At 40.4% G+C, this 18,154-nt stretch overlaps 2 protein-coding genes across 2 annotated transcripts in view; one reads left to right on the top strand and one right to left on the bottom strand.

Annotated features, from left to right (window-relative positions):
* AFG1L (AFG1 like ATPase) overlaps positions 1-12,311 on the bottom strand; it is a 280,634-nt gene extending 268,323 nt beyond the window's left edge. Inside the window, exon 1 of the mRNA XM_064289510.1 lies at positions 12,174-12,311. Within this exon, the coding sequence (XP_064145580.1) occupies positions 12,174-12,180 (7 nt within the window). The 5' untranslated portion in view covers positions 12,181-12,311. The remainder of the gene's footprint in view (positions 1-12,173) is intronic.
* Positions 12,312-12,622: 311 nt separating this feature from the next.
* The window catches only part of SNX3 (sorting nexin 3), a 38,507-nt gene continuing 32,975 nt past the window's right edge, over positions 12,623-18,154 (top strand). The window contains exon 1 of the mRNA XM_003404307.4: positions 12,623-12,865. Coding sequence (XP_003404355.1) covers positions 12,704-12,865 — 162 coding nt within the window. The 5' untranslated portion in view covers positions 12,623-12,703. The remainder of the gene's footprint in view (positions 12,866-18,154) is intronic.

The raw sequence follows: 18,154 nt of genomic DNA, 5'->3' as shown, positions 1-18,154 counted from the left end.
ACATATTTATAGAGTATGTTAGGCCAGGTCAGCAAAGATATAGATGCCAAGACAGGATTAAACGTTCAAGAAATTTATTAGTTGAACCATCTGTGAGAGAAAATGTGGAGAGAACCAGAAAAGGCTGGCAAAGCCATACAAACTGGAATGTAGGTCTGACCTTAAGTGAAGGATAAACTGAAGAAAGGAAGGTTGGGTGAAAGTGTCTTTGAATGCAGTGTAAAACTAAGGAAAGTTCAGCAAGGCCGATGGGAATCCTCAAGCCAACGTCATCTATCAGAGGAGTCCTTCTCTCCCAGGAATGGGCCTGCCTTAGTAACCTTGCCTTGCTTAGCCACTGGCTGGGAAGAGCCCATGGGAAGTGTGGACTCAGAGCAAATGCAGTAATGAAAGTAACGTATGTCCTCAGAGCACAGCAGCTGAGGACATATGTTAATTATGCTTCCTGTGGCTAGAGATCGGTGAAGCACATTCTTATGGCTACCACAAACAGTAAGGAGAAGATATAGGGAAAAAAAGGAATACTTGATGGAAGGAAACTTGAAAAAAAGTAAGAGAGGGTAGTTCTGATGTTGATAAAACTAGCTGGGCACTGCTAGTTTACCAATATGTAAGGAGCACTAAACCATAAAAAATATAACAAAATTAAAAATTGTGTGTTTCGGAAGAGATACTTCATAAAGTTTCTTGGAGTGGGGAGTGAGACCTCTCAAATGACATGCCTAAGACACACAAAGCAGTTACCTGCTACTTGAAGAGTGAGGGTGGGATTACCAGCAGCCTTGTTTTGCTGACTGGGGCATGAAAGCAGGGGTCTGGCTCTTTCTAGCTCTTGCCTCCAGCAGTACCTAGTCTCATCTCGTAAAAAAACTGTGAATATACAAAGAAAATCAGTTTGAAGATGTGTTCAATGAAAGTATTAGTCTCTTAAAGATACCAAGCTCTTAGATTGTCCAGGGAGCAAGCTTATCTGGCCTTGACAGTAGAAGTAGAGAAGTTAACCTTGGAGGGAAGGGGAGAGACTATCTGATGTGCTATGGGAGCAGATCTGGATGAGCAGGGCCCTTCATGCAGGGTCAGCCAGGGCTTCCCAAGAAGGCCATTTTGTCCAGTCACAAAGGGCCTTCAAAGGCATGAACATCATCTCCAAAGTTACATATACTGTCACAGAAATATATACGATTAAATGAGAATACATTTCTTATGCAACTCCAAGTATACTATAACCATCTCAAATCAGTGAGGAAAAGATTTTTAATAAATTGTGTTGGGACAACTAGACGATTGAATGGGAACAAAAAATTTAGATCCATATTTCTCTTATGCAAAGTAAATAGAAGATGGATCAAATATTTAAATGTAAAAAAATACCCATAAGCACACTAGAAAAAAATGGATTGTTTTTAATATAGGAGGAAGAAGATCTTTGAAAACATATTGTTAGTTGCTGTCCAGTTGGCTCTGACTCACAATGATCTTAAGTATAACAGGATGAAACATTGCCCAGACCTGCGTTACCTTTGAGCTTTGATACCCACGATCTTTGATATGTTTGAGCTCATCTTGAGACTATTGCATCAATCCATCTCATTGAAGGCTTTCTTTATTTTCACTGACCCTCTACCAAACATGATGTACTTCTAGAGATTCATCTTTCCTGATGGCACGTGCAAAGTAAGCAAGACAAAGTCTCAAACTATATCTTGCTCCCTTTTTTCTAAAATAATATTTTAAAAATATTTTACCGTGTTTTAGGTGAAAGTTTACACAGCAAATTGCTGTTAGGTGCTGTCGACTTGGTTCTGACTCATAGAAACCCTGTGAATAACAGAATGAAACTCTGCCCAATCCTGCACCATTCTCATAATCATTGTTATACTTGAGCCCATTGGTGCAGCTACTGTGTTAGTCCATTTCGTTGAAGGTCTTCCTTTTTTTTCCGCTGACCCTCTACTTTACCAATCATGATGTCCTTTTCCAGGGAGTGGTCCCTCCTGACAACACGTCCAAAGTATGTGAGAGGAAGTCTCTCCGTCCTTGCTTCTTCTTCCAACGCAGATATGCTCGTTCTTTTGGCAGTCCATTGTATATTCAATATTCTTCGCCAACACCACGATTCGAAGGCATCAGTTCTTCTTGGGTCTTCCTTATTCATTGTCCAGCTTTCACATGCATATGAGACAGCTGAAAACACCATGGCTTGCGTCAGGGGCACCTTCTACCTTAAAGTGATTATCTTTGCTTTCTAACACTTTAAAGAGATTTTTGCAGTAGAGTTGCCCAATGCAACGCGTCTTTTGATTTCCGGACTGCTTCTTCCAGGGCGTTGTTTGCGGATCCAAGTAAAATAAAATCCTTTACAATGTCAATGTTTTCTCCATTTATCATGATGTTGCCTATTGGTCCACTTGTGAGAATTTCTGTTTTCTTTGTGTTGAGGTGTAATCCATACTGAAGGCTGTAGTCTTTGATCTTCATCCAGTAAATTCTTCAAGTCAGCAAATTAGGTTCCCCTTTAACAATTTTTATACAAATTTTATATAAACTCTATGACACATTGGCTACAATTTTTAACAATGTGTCAGCATTCTCATTGCTTCCATTCTGTTCCTTCTGTTTCCATTGATCTAGCTTCCCTTCCCCTCCTGGCCTTCTTACCTTTGCTTCTGGGTAAATGTTGACTGTTTGATTTCATACAGTTAATTGTTTAAGGGAGCACATTACTCTTGGGTGATGTTTATTTTATCAGCTAATCCATTATTTGGGTGAAAGGTGACCTGTAGAAATAACTTCAATTCCAAGTTCAAAGGGTATCTAAGGGTAATAGTTTCAGGGGTTCCTCTAGTCTTTATCGACCCAGTAGGTCTGGCCTTTTTTAGGAATTTGAGTTTTGTTCTATATTTTTCTCCCATTCTATCCAGGACCTTCTATTGTGTCCCTGGTCAGAACAGTAAGTACTGGTAGCCAGGCACTATCTAGTTCTTCTGGTCTCAGGTTAGGTTAGAAGAGGTTGTGGTTTGTGTGGGCTACTAGTCCCAGGGACTAGTTCCTTCTTTGAACATTTGATTTCCTTCATTCTCTTTTGCTCTAACGCTATCCTCACTTCTAAGGAGCATTCCTAGAAGCCATAAAGAGAAAAGAAGGATAAATTCAACTACATAAACTGAATTACAAAATACACGATAAAAACCACCGTTGGCAAAGTCAAACATCAAAAGTTAAACTGGAGAAAATATTTCTAATTCATATCATAGACTGGAAACCCTAGTGGCGTAGCGGTTAAGTGCTACGGCTGCTAACCGAAGGGTCGGCAGTTCGAATCCACCAGGCGCTCCTTGGAAACTCTATGGGGCAGTTCTACTCTATCACTATAAGTTGGAATCGACTTGACGGCACTGGGTTTGGTTTTTGTTTTGTTTTGTTTTTTTTATCATAGACAAGCAAAAATATTTCATAAGCTCCAATATTACCCAACAATAAGAAAATGAACAACAATCAATAGAAAAATAGAAAAAAGATCTAAACAAATCACAAAAAAAGGAAATATGAATGCCTCTTAAACATAAGAAAAGATACCAACTGCACTCATAATACAGAAAATTCAAGTGAGGATACTATTCACACTAGTAAAGAGCAAAAGTTTGATAACACACAGTATTGGTGGAGCTACAGACAAACAGGCATTTCCATGCATTTCTGAAAAGGGTGTGAACTGGTAAAACCTGTATAGAAGGAAATTTTGCAATATCTCTCAAAATTATAAATGTATATATCCTTAGGTCCAGTATTTCCATTTATAGAAATTTATCCTATAAATATACTTCGGTGTGTATGAATGACTACCACATTCACTGCAACATCATTATTGTGAAAGACTGAGATCAACTTTTATCTTCATCAATAGGGGACAAGTTAATAAATTATGGTACATCATATAATGGAATACTCTGCAGCCATACAGATGTACAACAATCTTCAAGATACAAAAAAAGTAAAGTATAAAAGAACATGTATCCTATGGTACCATTTTTGTTCACTATATATTTGTATACACCTACATACACACACACACATATGTTGTACATGGTAGAATATTTCTGGAAGGATATGAAGATATACAAGACACCAGTAACAGTGGTCGTCTCTCGGGATGGGAACCAGATGGCTGGGAGATAGGGATTCCAAACCAAAACCCATTGCTGTCGAGTTGATTCTGACTCATAGCAACACTATAGGACAGAGTAGAACTGCCCCATAGAGTTTTCAAGGAATGCCTGGTAGATTTGAACTGCCGACCTTTTGGTTAGCACTTAACCACTACACCACCAGGGTTTGGAGGGCAGTTTTTCACTGAAATACCCTTAAGAACATTTTGACTTTTAAATTATGTAAACACATTGTCTATTTAAAATAAAAAGCAAACCACAGTGTTTATAAGTTTTCTCACTATCAAAATCTCAAAGGTCCATGTCCTCAAAAGTCAGTAGTAGCCTATGCCTGCCTCATGTTCTGAAAACTTCAGAGGATGACTCATGTTGTAAGCAAACTTTCAGCGGTGGGGAGGGAGGTACTGAGCTTCATGGCTTTTAGTATTCTCTCTGCAGTACAGAAGTGAGGTTACCTGTAGAAAGTAAGGGAGCCAGGTGAGAAATTAAGAAAATGATAAAGTAAGGAATCGTTGAGGCATGTTGAAGGACCAACTGCAGTTGGAAGCCATACATTCGCAAAGGTGCCAATTAGCCTGGGATTTTCTTCAAAAATGTTCAGCAGCCTAGGATCAGTTTAGGCAGTAGGTCAGGGTTTAAGAATTGAAATGCTTTGAATTGGAAAAGTAATATAAAAGAGGCTGGGCTGGCCCTTTAGAAATCAGCAAGTCTTCATTAGTCCTGCTACAGTTCCGGGGTCTGACTCCTGGAAGGTGCAGCTACTTGGTTTTATCATTTTCCTCAGAGGTGATCAGGTTTGGGAGCATGAGGCATTAATCAAGCTCACAAGAGATTAGTTGATAAAACACAACCCCAATTTACTAATTTAAAATAAAAAATATAACTAACTGCTCCTACCAGGCAGCACCTCCTCTTCTCTGTAAGAAAGTCTTCACGGGAAATAAAATCTCTATCAACCAATTGTTCAGAGAGCTCAGAATAGGGAGGAATGGATAATCTCAGCGACCAGAGTCATCAAGCCATGATTATGTTGCACTGCTGAAGGGACATGCCTCTCATGGTGCCCACAGTAATACAGGCACACTGACAAATTATTTTTTCTAGAATTAGGCCATTTAGGAAAACATAAAATTGGTTATGTTTTCTCTCTAACATCTTAATCAGTCCTTAGAAAATGCTCATGTCTCCTCCCCTTCCCCCCAGTTCAATTGGTACCCGCTCCTGAGTTACCAGTGTTAATGGCCTGTGTATATTCTGCCACACTTTTTCCCATGCACATAAAAAAATTATATATATATATATCAACTTTTAGGGTTTTGTTTATTCAAATTGGATCACAATACACAGATTACTTTGTGATGCTCATCATTTACTAATAAAAAAAAAAAATTTTTTTTTTTTTTTTTTTTATTAGTGTCATGGATATTCCACTTTGAATTCAATACATAAAAATAGAATTATTTCATTTGTTTCAACGGCTACATAATCTTCCATAGTTTGAATGTACAATTCAAACATTTTCTTACTGACGAGCATTCAGGATGTTTCCAGTTTTAGCCACTATGAACAATGATGCAATAATCTGTGCACTTATATCCTTATGTACTGTGGTCTCCTTGCAACAAAAGTTGGATCTGGGGGTTAAAGTGTTCTGAATATTTTAAATTTTGATGAATATTCTCAAATTACTTTTCTAAAAGTTTGTAGCAATTCAGACTCATGTCATCAAATTATGAGCGCCTGCTTTCCCACATTCTCCTTAGCACTGGATGCTACTGTTGTATTGAATATTTGCCAGTATAATGGGAAGAAAACAATATTTCGTTTGCTTTAATGTACATTTGATTATTAGTGAGGTTAAACATATTTTTTATGCTTCTCGTCCATTTGAGTTTCTTTTCCTAAAGAGGCAGCATGAAATCATGACTATGTATATAAACTCTAAGGCCCCTGGGGTGCACAGTTTGCACTCAACTACTAACCTGCAGGTAGGCAGTGTGAACCTACCTAAGGATGTCTTGGGAAAAAAAGGCTGACAATCTGTTTCTGTAAAGATTACAGCTAAGAAAACCTATGGAGATGGAGCAGTTCTACTCTGTAACACTATGAGTTGGAATCAACTCAATGGCAACGGGTTCGTTTTGCTTTTTATATATAACCTTTTGAGCTAGTGTTACCATTTACTAAATGATTTTCAGCACATTCATCTCTCTGTGCCTCAGTTTCCTTACTTGTGAAATGGAGATTATAATGGTACCTACTCATAAAACTGTTATAAGAATTTGATAAGTTAATTATTTGAAAAAACTTAGAACAGTGCCTATTCATATTCTTTGGCTACTTTTCTATTGGGTTATCTTTCATCAATTTATGGAAGTTCTTTTCATATTAGAAATATCAGCCTTTTACTATCCTATGTGTTGTATATACACTTCTCCAATCTTTTTTGCTTATTTAAAATTATAGTGTCCTTTGTTACATAATTTTTATTTAAAAAATTTTATTAAAAATTTACGTACTTAAATAACTACTATTTTATAAATAGCTTTTGTTTCCCATACTGTCTAGGAGGTACTCCTTTAGGTTATACAACTTCTCTCCTAAATCTTCTATGAGTATATTCAGTTTTATATTTAAAATCTATCTGGATTGTTTTCACATATGGTGAAACGCAGGGGAGCAGCTTTGCGGTCTCTCTCACCTTCAGACATCCACCTGTGCCAGCATCATTTTCCAAATGATCTGCTCTTTGTTCCATATCACATTTTTATATATCGGGGTCTGTTTCTGTACTCTATTTCACACTCAGCCAAAACCACACACTCGTCTACAGTGGCTTTATAGTAAGTTTTAATATTTAGTGTACCAATATCCTCAAGTTTTTCACTTCGATAACTTCGGCTGTTGTCCAACATACGAACTTTTAAAAAGAACTTGTTCAGCACCACCCACCCACCCAAGGCAGGTAGGAGGGCAAAACCAACCACACTGGGATTCTAACTGTATCAAAGTATTAATTTTGGATGGATTGACATTTTTCTGATATTAAGTTCTCCCATTCAGGAACATGGACTCTCTACTTATTTAGGAGAAGCACTGGTAGCACAAAGTTTAAGCCCCTGGCTGCTAACAGAAGGGTTGGTGGTTCATATCCACCCAGCAGCTCCTCAGGAAAAACACCCTGCAACCTGCTCCCGTTAAGATTAACCCATTAGCGACCCTGTAGGACAGAACAGAACTACTCTATAGGGTTTCCAAGGCTATAAATCTTTATGAAAGCAGACTGCTAAATCTTTCTTCTGCAGAGCGGCCAGTAGGTTTGAACCACCAACCTTTGGTTAGATGCCGAGTGCTTAAACCACTTAACCACCAGGGCTACATCCGTTAAGGTTACAGCCTAGAAGAACTGAAGCCATTCCCAGAGACCATCCTTTAGCCAAACCATAGACAGGCCCATAAAATAAACAAGAATGCCCAAGAGGAACATGCTCCTTAGAACAAGCAAATGTAGATCAAAAGGGCAACAACTGCACAAAGGCAAAGATGAGAAGGCAGGAAGGGGTAGAAATTCAGGACAAAAGGAAAGGGGAACCTAGGGCAGAAATGGGGGTAGTGCTGGCACATTGTGGGGGTATGAAACCAATGTCATTGCAAATTTTTATGTACAAACGATTAAATGGGAAACTAATTTGCTTTGTAAACTTTCACCTAACACACAATTTTTAAAAAAGTAATTTTTTTTTCTTAAATTACAGCCTAGAAAACCCTATGGGATAGTTCTACTGTTACATGGGGTTGATATATCAGTCCAAAATCAACTCGGTAGTACCTAACAACATCATTTATTTGGGTTTTAGGTTATGTCCTTTAATAAAATTTCATAATTTTGTTCTTAGGGATCCTGTGCCTTCTTTTTAAATATATTCCTAAGTATTTTGTATGTTGCCTGCAGGGGGGAAGAGGGCTGCAACACAGCAGTATAGGACAGTCACTGCTGCAAATTATTATTTATTGCTTAATGTTACAAATAAGATTTTTTCCCCCATATCCATCCTAACTAGACATTTCCTGGAAAGCGGAAAGCTATCAATTATGTTCTTTACTTGCATTCAGCCACCAAATTCTCTTGTTAATTCTAATAGTTTATTCTTCTTGGATTTTCTAGGAATAAAATCATATGTCCTGGAAAACAAGAATGATTCTTTTTTTCTGATGTGTATGTCAAGCTCTTCTTTAGCTCTATGGCTGTGCTATGCTGCTGTGCTGCAATCCTCTGTAGCCACTTCCCACTGCAGGCAACTGGAGTTCCTGCCCAAGGCTGCCCTGAGTCGCCGCCAAGGAAGGAGACAGAAGCTTTATTCTGGTGCCAGGAATATCTGAACACAGTGGTTCCTAGTCTCTTAGCTCTCATATACCCCAATTCATAGTCATTTATACACACTTCCTGAGCTCACTACTACGGTCAAACCAGTCAAGTTCCCGTCTGGTGTCTTGTAGCAGGAGACAGGTTCACAGGGAAGTTCTGTCTGGGTGTATTTATTCTGATGTTACCCTTAGTCTATGAAAGGTTCTTTTTGTTTTCTTTTGTTTGTATTTTACCAGTACAGAGAGTAGCTTGGACTTTGGAAAGTACTAGCTCCCATTTGGAGTCCCTGGGTGCAAATGGTTAAGTGGTGAAAGGTTGGAGGTTGGAGGTTGCAGCCCACCCACAGGCAGCAGAAGACAGGTCTAGGAATCTGCTTCTGAAAGGTCACTGCCTTCAAAATCCTATGGAGTAGCTCTACTCTGCACACATGGGGGTCGCCATCAGTTCGAAGTGACTCAATGGCAACTAACAATAGCAACTCCCATTTTGATTCTATCTAGCCTAAAAATTTATTATTTCATTTTATTGTCTTATTACATTAGCTTAGATCTACAGAACAATGTTGAATAATAATAATAATAGTCACAAGGCCACCCCATATCATTCATAATTTTAACAAATATGGCTACAAACAGAAATATACTCTGAGACAACTTCTCTGACCACCCTGTCTAATTATCCTGTCTCAGTCACTATCACATTATCTAGTTTTATTTTCTTCATGGCACCAATTCATATCTGCAGGCAAATTATTCATTGATCTTTTTGTTAATTATCTGTATTCCCAACTAGATTATATACCTGATAAGATCAGAGAAAACTATGTCTTATTTACCCTTATATCCCTAGTATGTAGTAGGCTGTCAATAAATATTTATTGAAAGAACAAATGTTGAGTTTTCTGAAAGATTATCTCCACTATGCTTAAATAATTTCTTTTCATCCCAGTTTTTCTTAGTATTTTTTACTAGGGATGGTTGCTATTGATGCTCTGGAAAACTCTTCAGCTTAAGGGGAAAGATCTGATTTAAAGAGAACGTAGTTATTGAAACTGAACATACAAAAAAATGCAGAAATAGTAGCAGGACTAAAACATCAGGGAGATAACTCTCCAAGTAAGGATAGAAATTTATCCTTCTATCACTCCTTTTACAAAAGTTTTGCTATATGCAACAATGTTCAAAAATCTGCATTTGCTATTGACTCTTAGAAATTAACTAGGTCTCCCAATAAAACCCACTTAATTAAGAAGAGGAACGAAAGATATCATTGCTGATGTCAGACAGATCCTGGCTGAAAGCAGAGAATACCAGAAAGATGTTTAAATGTGTTTTATTGACTATATAAAGACATTTGATTGTGTGGATAATAACAAATTGTGGATAACATTGAGAAGAATGGGAATTCTAGAACACTTGTGTTCATGAGGAACAAAGACCAAAAGACAGTTGTTCAAACACAAGTGGATACTGTGTGGTTTAAAATCAGGCAAGGGGTCTGTCAGGGTCATATCCTTTCGCCACACTTATTGAATCTGTATGCTGAGCAAATAATCCGAGAAGCTGGACTATATGAAGAAGAACACAGCATCAGAATTGGAAAAAGACTCATTAACAATGTGTGACATGCAAATGACACAACCTTGCTCGCTGAAAGTAAAGAGGACTTGAAGCACTAACTGATGAAGATCAAAGACTACGGTCTTCAGCATGGATTATACCTCAACATAAAACCAAAAAGAAAAAACCAAACCCAGTGCCGTCGAGTCGATTCCGACTCATAGTGACATGTAGGACAGAGCAGAACTGCCCCACAGAGTTTCCAAGGAGCGCCTGGCAGATTCAAACTGCCAACTCTTTGGTTAGCAGCCGTAGCACTTAACCACTATGCCACCAGGGTTTCCCTCAACATAAAGAAAACAAAAATCTTCCCAAGTGTACCAATAAGCAACATCATGATAAACAGAGAAGATACTGAAGTTGTAAAGGATTTCATTTTACTTGGATCCACAATCATCACCCACGGAAGTAGGAGTCAAGAAATCATGAGTATTTGCATTGAGCAAATCTGCTGCAAAAGACTTCTTTAAGAGTTAAAAAGGAAAGATGTCAGCTTGAGGACTAAGGTGTACCTGAACCAAGCCATGGTATTTTTAATCGCCTAATATGCATGTGAAAGCTGGACAATAAATAACGAAGACCAAGAAAAACTGATTGTGGTGTTGGTGGAGAATACTGAAGACACCGTGGAATGCCAGAAGAACAAACAAATCTGTCTTGAAAGAAGTACAGCCAGAATGCTCATTAGAAGTGAGGGCTGAGAGACTTCCTCTCACTTATCAAGAGGAACCAGTTCCTGGAGGAAGGCATCATCCTTGGTAAAGTAGAGGATCAGTGAAAAAGAGGAAGACTCTCAAGATGGATTAATACAGCTGCTGTAACAACGGGCTAAAACATAGCAAAGATTGTGAGGATGATGCAGTATCAGACCGTGTTTCATTCTGTTGTATATAGGGTCACTATGAGTCAGAACCCACTCCATGGCACGTAACGACTCAGCTTATTCATATATTTATTTTTTTAATTTTTATTGAGCTTCAAGTGAACGTTTACAAATCAAGTCAGTCTGTCACATAGAAGTTTATATACACCTTACTCCATACTCCCACTTGCTCTCCCCCTAATGAGTCAGCCCTTCCAGTCTCTCCTTTAGTGACAATTTTGCCAGCTTCCAACCCTCTCTACCCTCCCATCCCCCCTCCAGACAGGAGATGCCAACACAGTCTCAAGTGTCCACCTGATACAAATAGCTCACTCTTCATCAGCATCTCTCTCCTACCCACTGTCCAGTCCCTTCCTTGTCTGATGAGTTGTCTTGGGGCATGGTTCCTGTCCTGGCCCAACAGAAGGTTTGGGGACCATGACCGCCGGGATTCCTCTAGTCTCGGTCAGACCATTAAGTATGGTCTTTTTGTGAGAATTTGGGGTCTGCATCCCACTGATCTCCTGCTCCCTCAGGGGTTCTCTGTTGTGCTCCCTGTCAGGGCAGTCATCGGTTGTGGCCTACTTATTTTTAATAATGAGTTCCTTTTCAAGTGCTGGAAGCCCTGGTGGTGTAGTTGTTAAGAGCTATAGCTGCTAATCCAAAAGGTCGGCAGTTTGAATGCACCCAGTGCTCCTTGGAAACCCTATGGGGCAGTTCTCCTGTCCTACAGGGTCACTATGAGTCGCAATCTGCTGGAGGGCAACCGAGGTTTTTCAAATGCTGTAGAAACACATTCTTTTTTTTAACTTACTGGAACTTCGTGGAAAATTAAGAAAAACCGGTCAGTCACCTAGACTAGGCCACTCAAAGCTGGTTTCTGCCTGTCTACAATCTGTGATTTTGTTGCACAGGGTTCACCTGTCTCAAGGACGTTCTGACTTTAGTGCTATGATCCCACTAACTTTTTTAAAAATTCCACTCCCACACTTTATCCCCTTCAATTAATCCATCCAGACACGTGTCTGGTGAAACTCTCAAGTCAAAATCATCATTTGAGGCATTTGTTAAATGTTATCTAGTAAAGCATTTTTAGCGGTTTCCGGTGAAGGGTGACAAGTTGGAATACAGGGCAGTTTTGTTTTGGCTTGCGGACAAACCTTGCATATTTTGCCTTTTAACTTTCCTCCCGTCGCTCCCAAGGCCGCGAAGATAGACTCCGCCGTTCTAGCTACCGCCAAAGGTTAGAGTCGACGCAGAAAGACAGGAAACGCCCGCCGCCGACCCTCCCCGCTCCTCCGCACCTCAGCCTCAGCCCAGCGGCGGCGCTCTCGCCCGGTGCATTGTGGGCGTTGTAGTCCGGCTGGAACCTGTTCGTGACCTTAAGTCCTGTGACACCACTTCGTCTCAACACCCCACCCTGCAACTCCTCTTCCCGCTCCAGCTGGGCCTCCGGGAGCCGAGGCTCGGCGTTGCTGCCAGTCAGCTGTTTCTCCCCTGAACAGAAGAGGCGGAAGCCGGAGGGGTACGGGGTGGAGCTGTGCGCGCGGGTTGAACGCCCGCCCTACGTGCTCGTTCGCTTCACGACCGCTGCGCGCGAGCCCGGTGTCTCCGCGGCGGGCGGCAGCGGCGGCGTCGGTGGAAGGCGGAGGGGGCGGAGGGAGCCCGCGGCGGCGGCTGCAACAACGAAATGGCGGAGACGGTGGCGGACACCCGGCGCCTGATCACCAAGCCGCAGAACCTGAATGACGCCTACGGGCCGCCCAGCAACTTCCTCGAGATCGATGTGAGCAACCCGCAGACGGTGGGGGTCGGCCGGGGCCGCTTCACCACCTACGAAATCAGGGTCAAGGTGAGGCCGTCTTTCTCCTCTCCCGAAAGCCCCCTCTCGCCGGCCCTGATCGCCCTCAACCGACCCAGAAGCGGATACCCCTAGGCTGCCACGCCGCCAGGCCTGGAGCCCGCCGGCTTTCTGCGGGCCGGGGTCTTGGTCCAGGGCCCCACGTCGTGTAGGTTTATGTGGGGTCTGCGTGGTGATCCCAGCGCTGGCACTTGGCGAAGGTGCTCGGAGAAGAGAGCGTGAATTGAGCGCCGCTTGCCTGTAAAACAGCTGATCTGGGAATGACATTTGGGTGGGAAGGAGGTAGATCTTTCGAGAAGCACAGCGCTTCATCGGGGTGTGAGCTGTGAGTGAAAAAGGCGATTTGCTCAGAGTTGAAGCCTTCCCATTTTTCCGTTCCTGGAGACTCTTTCCAAAGGTAGTCAAGCCAAGTTGATTGCGCCAGGCCCTTCCAGAATCACCAAACTACCTTAGTTGTACACTCTTGTGAACAGATCATAATGAAAAAAACAAGCCTGGCAAATTTTCTAGGGCTGAGGCAGGCGGGAATGCTAATTGGAAATGGTCGCGCTGCTGGGCTTGACCTTAGCATTCTGGACCACCGACATGCTAGAGGCTGAGGTGGGGAATGTGGCCTGCCTCACAATACAGAACTACAACTGCATTAAGGAAAACCTACTCATTTGGGGATCTTGTGCTCTAATTTCAAGATTTGCACTTCACTGAATAAAAGAATCAGCTGAAGTAGAAACTCACACTAATAATTTCATAACTCGTATTTGTTGGCAATAATTCATACTATTTGAAAGATGGTAATTGAGAATAGTGCTTCACTTTCACTGTAGTTCAGAATTAGAGAACTTCCCCATGTATGGAAATATCTTTAAAAATTAATTACATAGAACTTAATCCAGCTGTTAAAGACAACAGCATATTATTAATCATACGATGATTTTGGTTTTAGAGTAACCAAAATTTACATAACTGGTTACTGTTACCATTTAAATGGTTTCTCATTAACTAGGCGGCTTTTAAAAGGAATTCCTTTTTGTGAGTTTGTCTTACTAAAGGTAAAAAAAGAAAAACTTTAAGTTATGAAACTAACTGTTCAATGTTACGTGCCACCCTTACCTCCCTGTGGGTGTGTAAAATATGAGTGATCAACAGTCTGGTTTTAGTGAAACTGCAAAAGCCAGGCCTTAGTATACCTAGGAAGTACACCCCCACAAAAGCCTAGTGAAAAAGTGAGGATTTTTTTTGTTTGTTTTCTTTTGTTTTTTAAACTTTTGAAATGGTTTTTCATTGTCATAAATACATAGCAGATTGTCACTACAAAGAACTTCCTCTTTTGCCTTTATTCACCAATGGGGTTTTTTTTTTTTTCTTGTGTTAAAACAGAACTTGGTATTCCTGTTTCTAAACTTCCATAGCTGGTACTTCCTGCCACAGAATTGAATTGGAATCTCCTGCCTACACTTCCTTCATTTAATAACTTTGTGTTTATCTTGCTGAGTGCATTATATTAAATTAACTGTGATATGATAATTTAAAGGAGCCCGGGTGGCAGAATGGTTAAACACACAGCTGCTAACCAAAAGGTTGACAGTTCAAACTCACCAGTGGCTCCTTGGGAGGAAAGACCTGGCGATTGGCTCCTGTAAAGATTTCAGCCTAGAAAACACTATGGGCGGTTCTACTCTGCCACATGGGGTCTCTATGAGTTGAAATTGACTCGACAGCACCTAACAACAACACTATAATTATATTTTTATAAACCTTGTACCTTATTGGAAACCCTGATGGCGTACTGGTTAAGTGCTACGGCTGCTGACCAAGAGGTCAGGAGCTCAAATCCGCCAGGCGCTCCTTGGAAACTCTGTGGAGCAGTTCTACTCTGTCCTGTAGGGTCGCTAGGATTTGGAATTGACTCGACGGTAGTAGGTTTGGTTTTTGGTATACCTTATTACCAAACAGTTGATGTGACACTTAAATTGTTTATGGAATGATCAGGAGCCCAGGTGGCTTAGTGGTTTAGCACTGTGCTGCTGACTGAAAGGTCAGCTGTTCGATCCCACCAGCTTCTCCACTGGAGAAAGATGTGGCAGTCTGCTTCTGTAAAGATTACAGCCTTGGAAACCAAATGGGGCAGTTCCACTCTTTAAGGTCACTATGAGTTGGAATTGACTCGACAGCAGTGGGTGTGGTATGATCGCTGCATTTGAAAGACAATAATCCATATTAATAATGAATAATGAGTAAGGGAATTAACAAATTATATACACCTACACTGGTTTGTATTTTTATATGAAACAGTTTGTTTTGTATTAATGGCTGTTACAGTCATAAATGCAAAGAACCACTAAGAAAATGTAATTAAGTTTCTAAGGCTCAAAAGATGCCATTGGGGTTTCTCTTGGTATATAACATGTTAACTTAAAACTCAGGACACCATGTAGTAAGACATTAAAAACCAAAACCGAACACTGGCTGTCAAGTTGATTTCGATTCATAGTGACCCTATAGGACAGAGTAGACCAGCCCCATAGGGTTTCTAAGGAGTGGCTGGTGGATTTGAGTTGCCAACCTTTTGGTTTGCTGCCGAGCTCTTAACCACTGCGCTACCAGACCTTATTTAAGCAGTATGTGATTTTTGAAAGTAATTGCAGGCTTGTCTTAAGGTAGAATAGCCATTAAGATGGATAGGTTAATCATTTTGTAATTTTATTTATTCCTGTTTTTCTAAATTCTCTCTGCTCTCTCTAACCCCTGCTGCCTGCCCTTTGCTTTTGAATTTGCCTTGTGGAAAACTCTTATGTTCCAGAATTTAGGCTCTTAAACTATCTTATAGTTACTTTGTAATTCTGGTCTTGAGAAAAATGTTCAATTTTACAGGATCTGATTGAAATTACTCTATTTCTCAGAGTAATTTTATCTGGATTGTGGCACTTTAGAATGCAAGTTTCCCACTCTCCATTTATCTTTCAGTTTGAGGATAGTGTTTAAGACTATTACGATCACTTGATTAGTATCTCTGGGCTTTTGAAAATAATTGGCACAGTGTTAATGTTTTTAAAAATCGTTCTAATGGGTAGGTACAGCACAGAGCACCATACATGATTAAAGGTTTAGGAAAGCTCAGGGTGTAGAATTATTTTGGCATATTAAAGAGAAAGTTGAAAAGGTAATTTAGTCACTGCTTATGAAGTTTGTGCTATAATGTAACTTTAATTTCCTGAGGGTTTTAAATTAAGATCTACTATTGTACATATACAATTCTTTCAAACAGGAGTGAAGTTAAGAGTCTTCCTTGAGCTCTGAGATAGCTCTGGGTTCAAATAATAGATTTATCATTTATTAGCAAGGTAAGGTACAAAATCTCTCTGAGCACCATTTCTCCTCCATAAAATAGGCATGCTAAGAATAATACCTATCTCCTAGGACTTAATGAGGTAATGTACATAAATTTCTTTAGCACAGGGACTGGCACATAATAAGCAGGCAAAGTTTAACTCTTTCTAAATATAGCTGTCTTCTAAATTAAAAGTCAGTGATAACTACATTTTCAGTGTGTTAATATGCAGTTGAGTTGCTAAAATTGTTAGATATCTGTGTCAAGAAAACTATTTGGGGGAGAAAGATGTAGAACAAAATTCATAAAAAAAGACCAGGCTTACTGGTCTAATAGAGACTGGCAGAATCTCTGAGACTATGGCCCTTAAACCAAACGAAATCAGTTGCTATCGAGTTGATTTGGACTCGTAGCGACTCTCTAGGACAGAGTAGAACTGTCCCATAGGGTTTCCAAGAATCAACTGGTGGTTTTGAACTGCCGACCTTTTGGTTAGCAGACAAGCTCTTAACCGCTGCACCATGAAGGCTCCTTAGACACCCTTCAAACCTGGAACAGAATCCAATCCCGGAGATTACCTTTCAGCCAAACAATAGACAGGCCTATGAAGTGAACAGTAACACGCATGAGGAACGTGTTTCTCAGAACAGACCAAAAGAGCAGGATTTGCCCAAAAACAAAGTTCAGAAGGCAGGAAAGATGGGCAAATGGAAACGGGGAACCACAGGAGGAAGGGGGTAGAATGCTGTCACATTGAGGGGATTGCAGCTAATGTCAGGAAACAAAATGTGTATAGATTGTTGAACGGGAAACTAATTTGCTCTGTAAACTTTCACCCAAACCACAATAAGATGTTAAAAAAGAAACCACTGGGCATGGAAGTATGCCTTCATTGAGGCAAGTGTGGTATAAAAAGAAGCCATCTTGTTTAGTACTTAACGAAAGAGCCTTTTACAGTTGAGACATATTAAAACTTGAAGCTTACTGGTCAAGTTGACTGATAAAATTTTTGGCAAGGAAAATGCTCAGTAAAAGCAGCATCTTGATGTGTTTGCCATTCTGAACCTGTATAGGTGGTTTTTCTTTAGATCGGTACTTTCACCTTAAGTTGGTAGTCATTAGTGTCAGAATTGTAAACTGAGAAATAACTTAAATTTTAGGCCTATATTTAGGATTTATAAGCCTGTATTGCCAGAATAATTTAAAGAATCAAGGCATTTTGATGCCACACGGCATCTGCAGAATCTCTAGCTGTATCAGTTGGCCATGAGATGTCCTAATGTCCACCTCTGAAGCCAGCATCTCCATCACAGATAGACATGTTGCTGGCAGTGAAGATTCTGTTCTTACCTAGCCCATCCCTTAAGAGGGGAGGGGAGGTGGCAGTGGCAATTAAAAAGTAGCCCTGTTTTTTGGATTATTGAGGGACTCTATTCTGTCTTGGGGCCCTGGTGGCACAGTGGCTAAAAGCTTGGCTGCTTAACAAAAGGTCAGCAGTTCGAATCCACCAGCTGCTCCTTGAAAATCCTGTTGGGCAGTTCTGCTCAGTCCTGTAGGGCCTCTATGAGTCGGAATTGACTCCATGGCAGTGAGTTTGGTGTGGTTTAGGTCCTGGTCCAGAACTGATCCACAGTTGCAGCTTAATTAATTAAAAACAGTACATTAAAACCTTTGTTATCTACAGCCTAGTCTCAAGTGCCTGAACTTTCTGAAGCAAAGCCCAGTGTTTGCACCCTTGAGACCTACAGTAGATAGGCTACACCCAGGAAAAATAAATAGCTGAAAAGACCTTACTGGTAAATTATGTGCTGTGATGAGGTAGCCTGAAGAAAAAAATATTACAATTGGCTAGTGATACTTATAAAAGTCAAACTTTTTTGTGTGTGCTCGTTAAAGCTGAAAAGTGAAGGGATCTGTCACTTGAGCACCTATTACGTACAAGGCATTGTGCT

Source organism: Loxodonta africana, chromosome 1 (assembly GCF_030014295.1).
Source record: "Loxodonta africana isolate mLoxAfr1 chromosome 1, mLoxAfr1.hap2, whole genome shotgun sequence".
NCBI lineage: Eukaryota > Metazoa > Chordata > Mammalia > Proboscidea > Elephantidae > Loxodonta > Loxodonta africana.
Note: the sequence above shows the minus strand (reverse complement) of the source record. Positions and strands in the feature narration are given on the sequence as shown.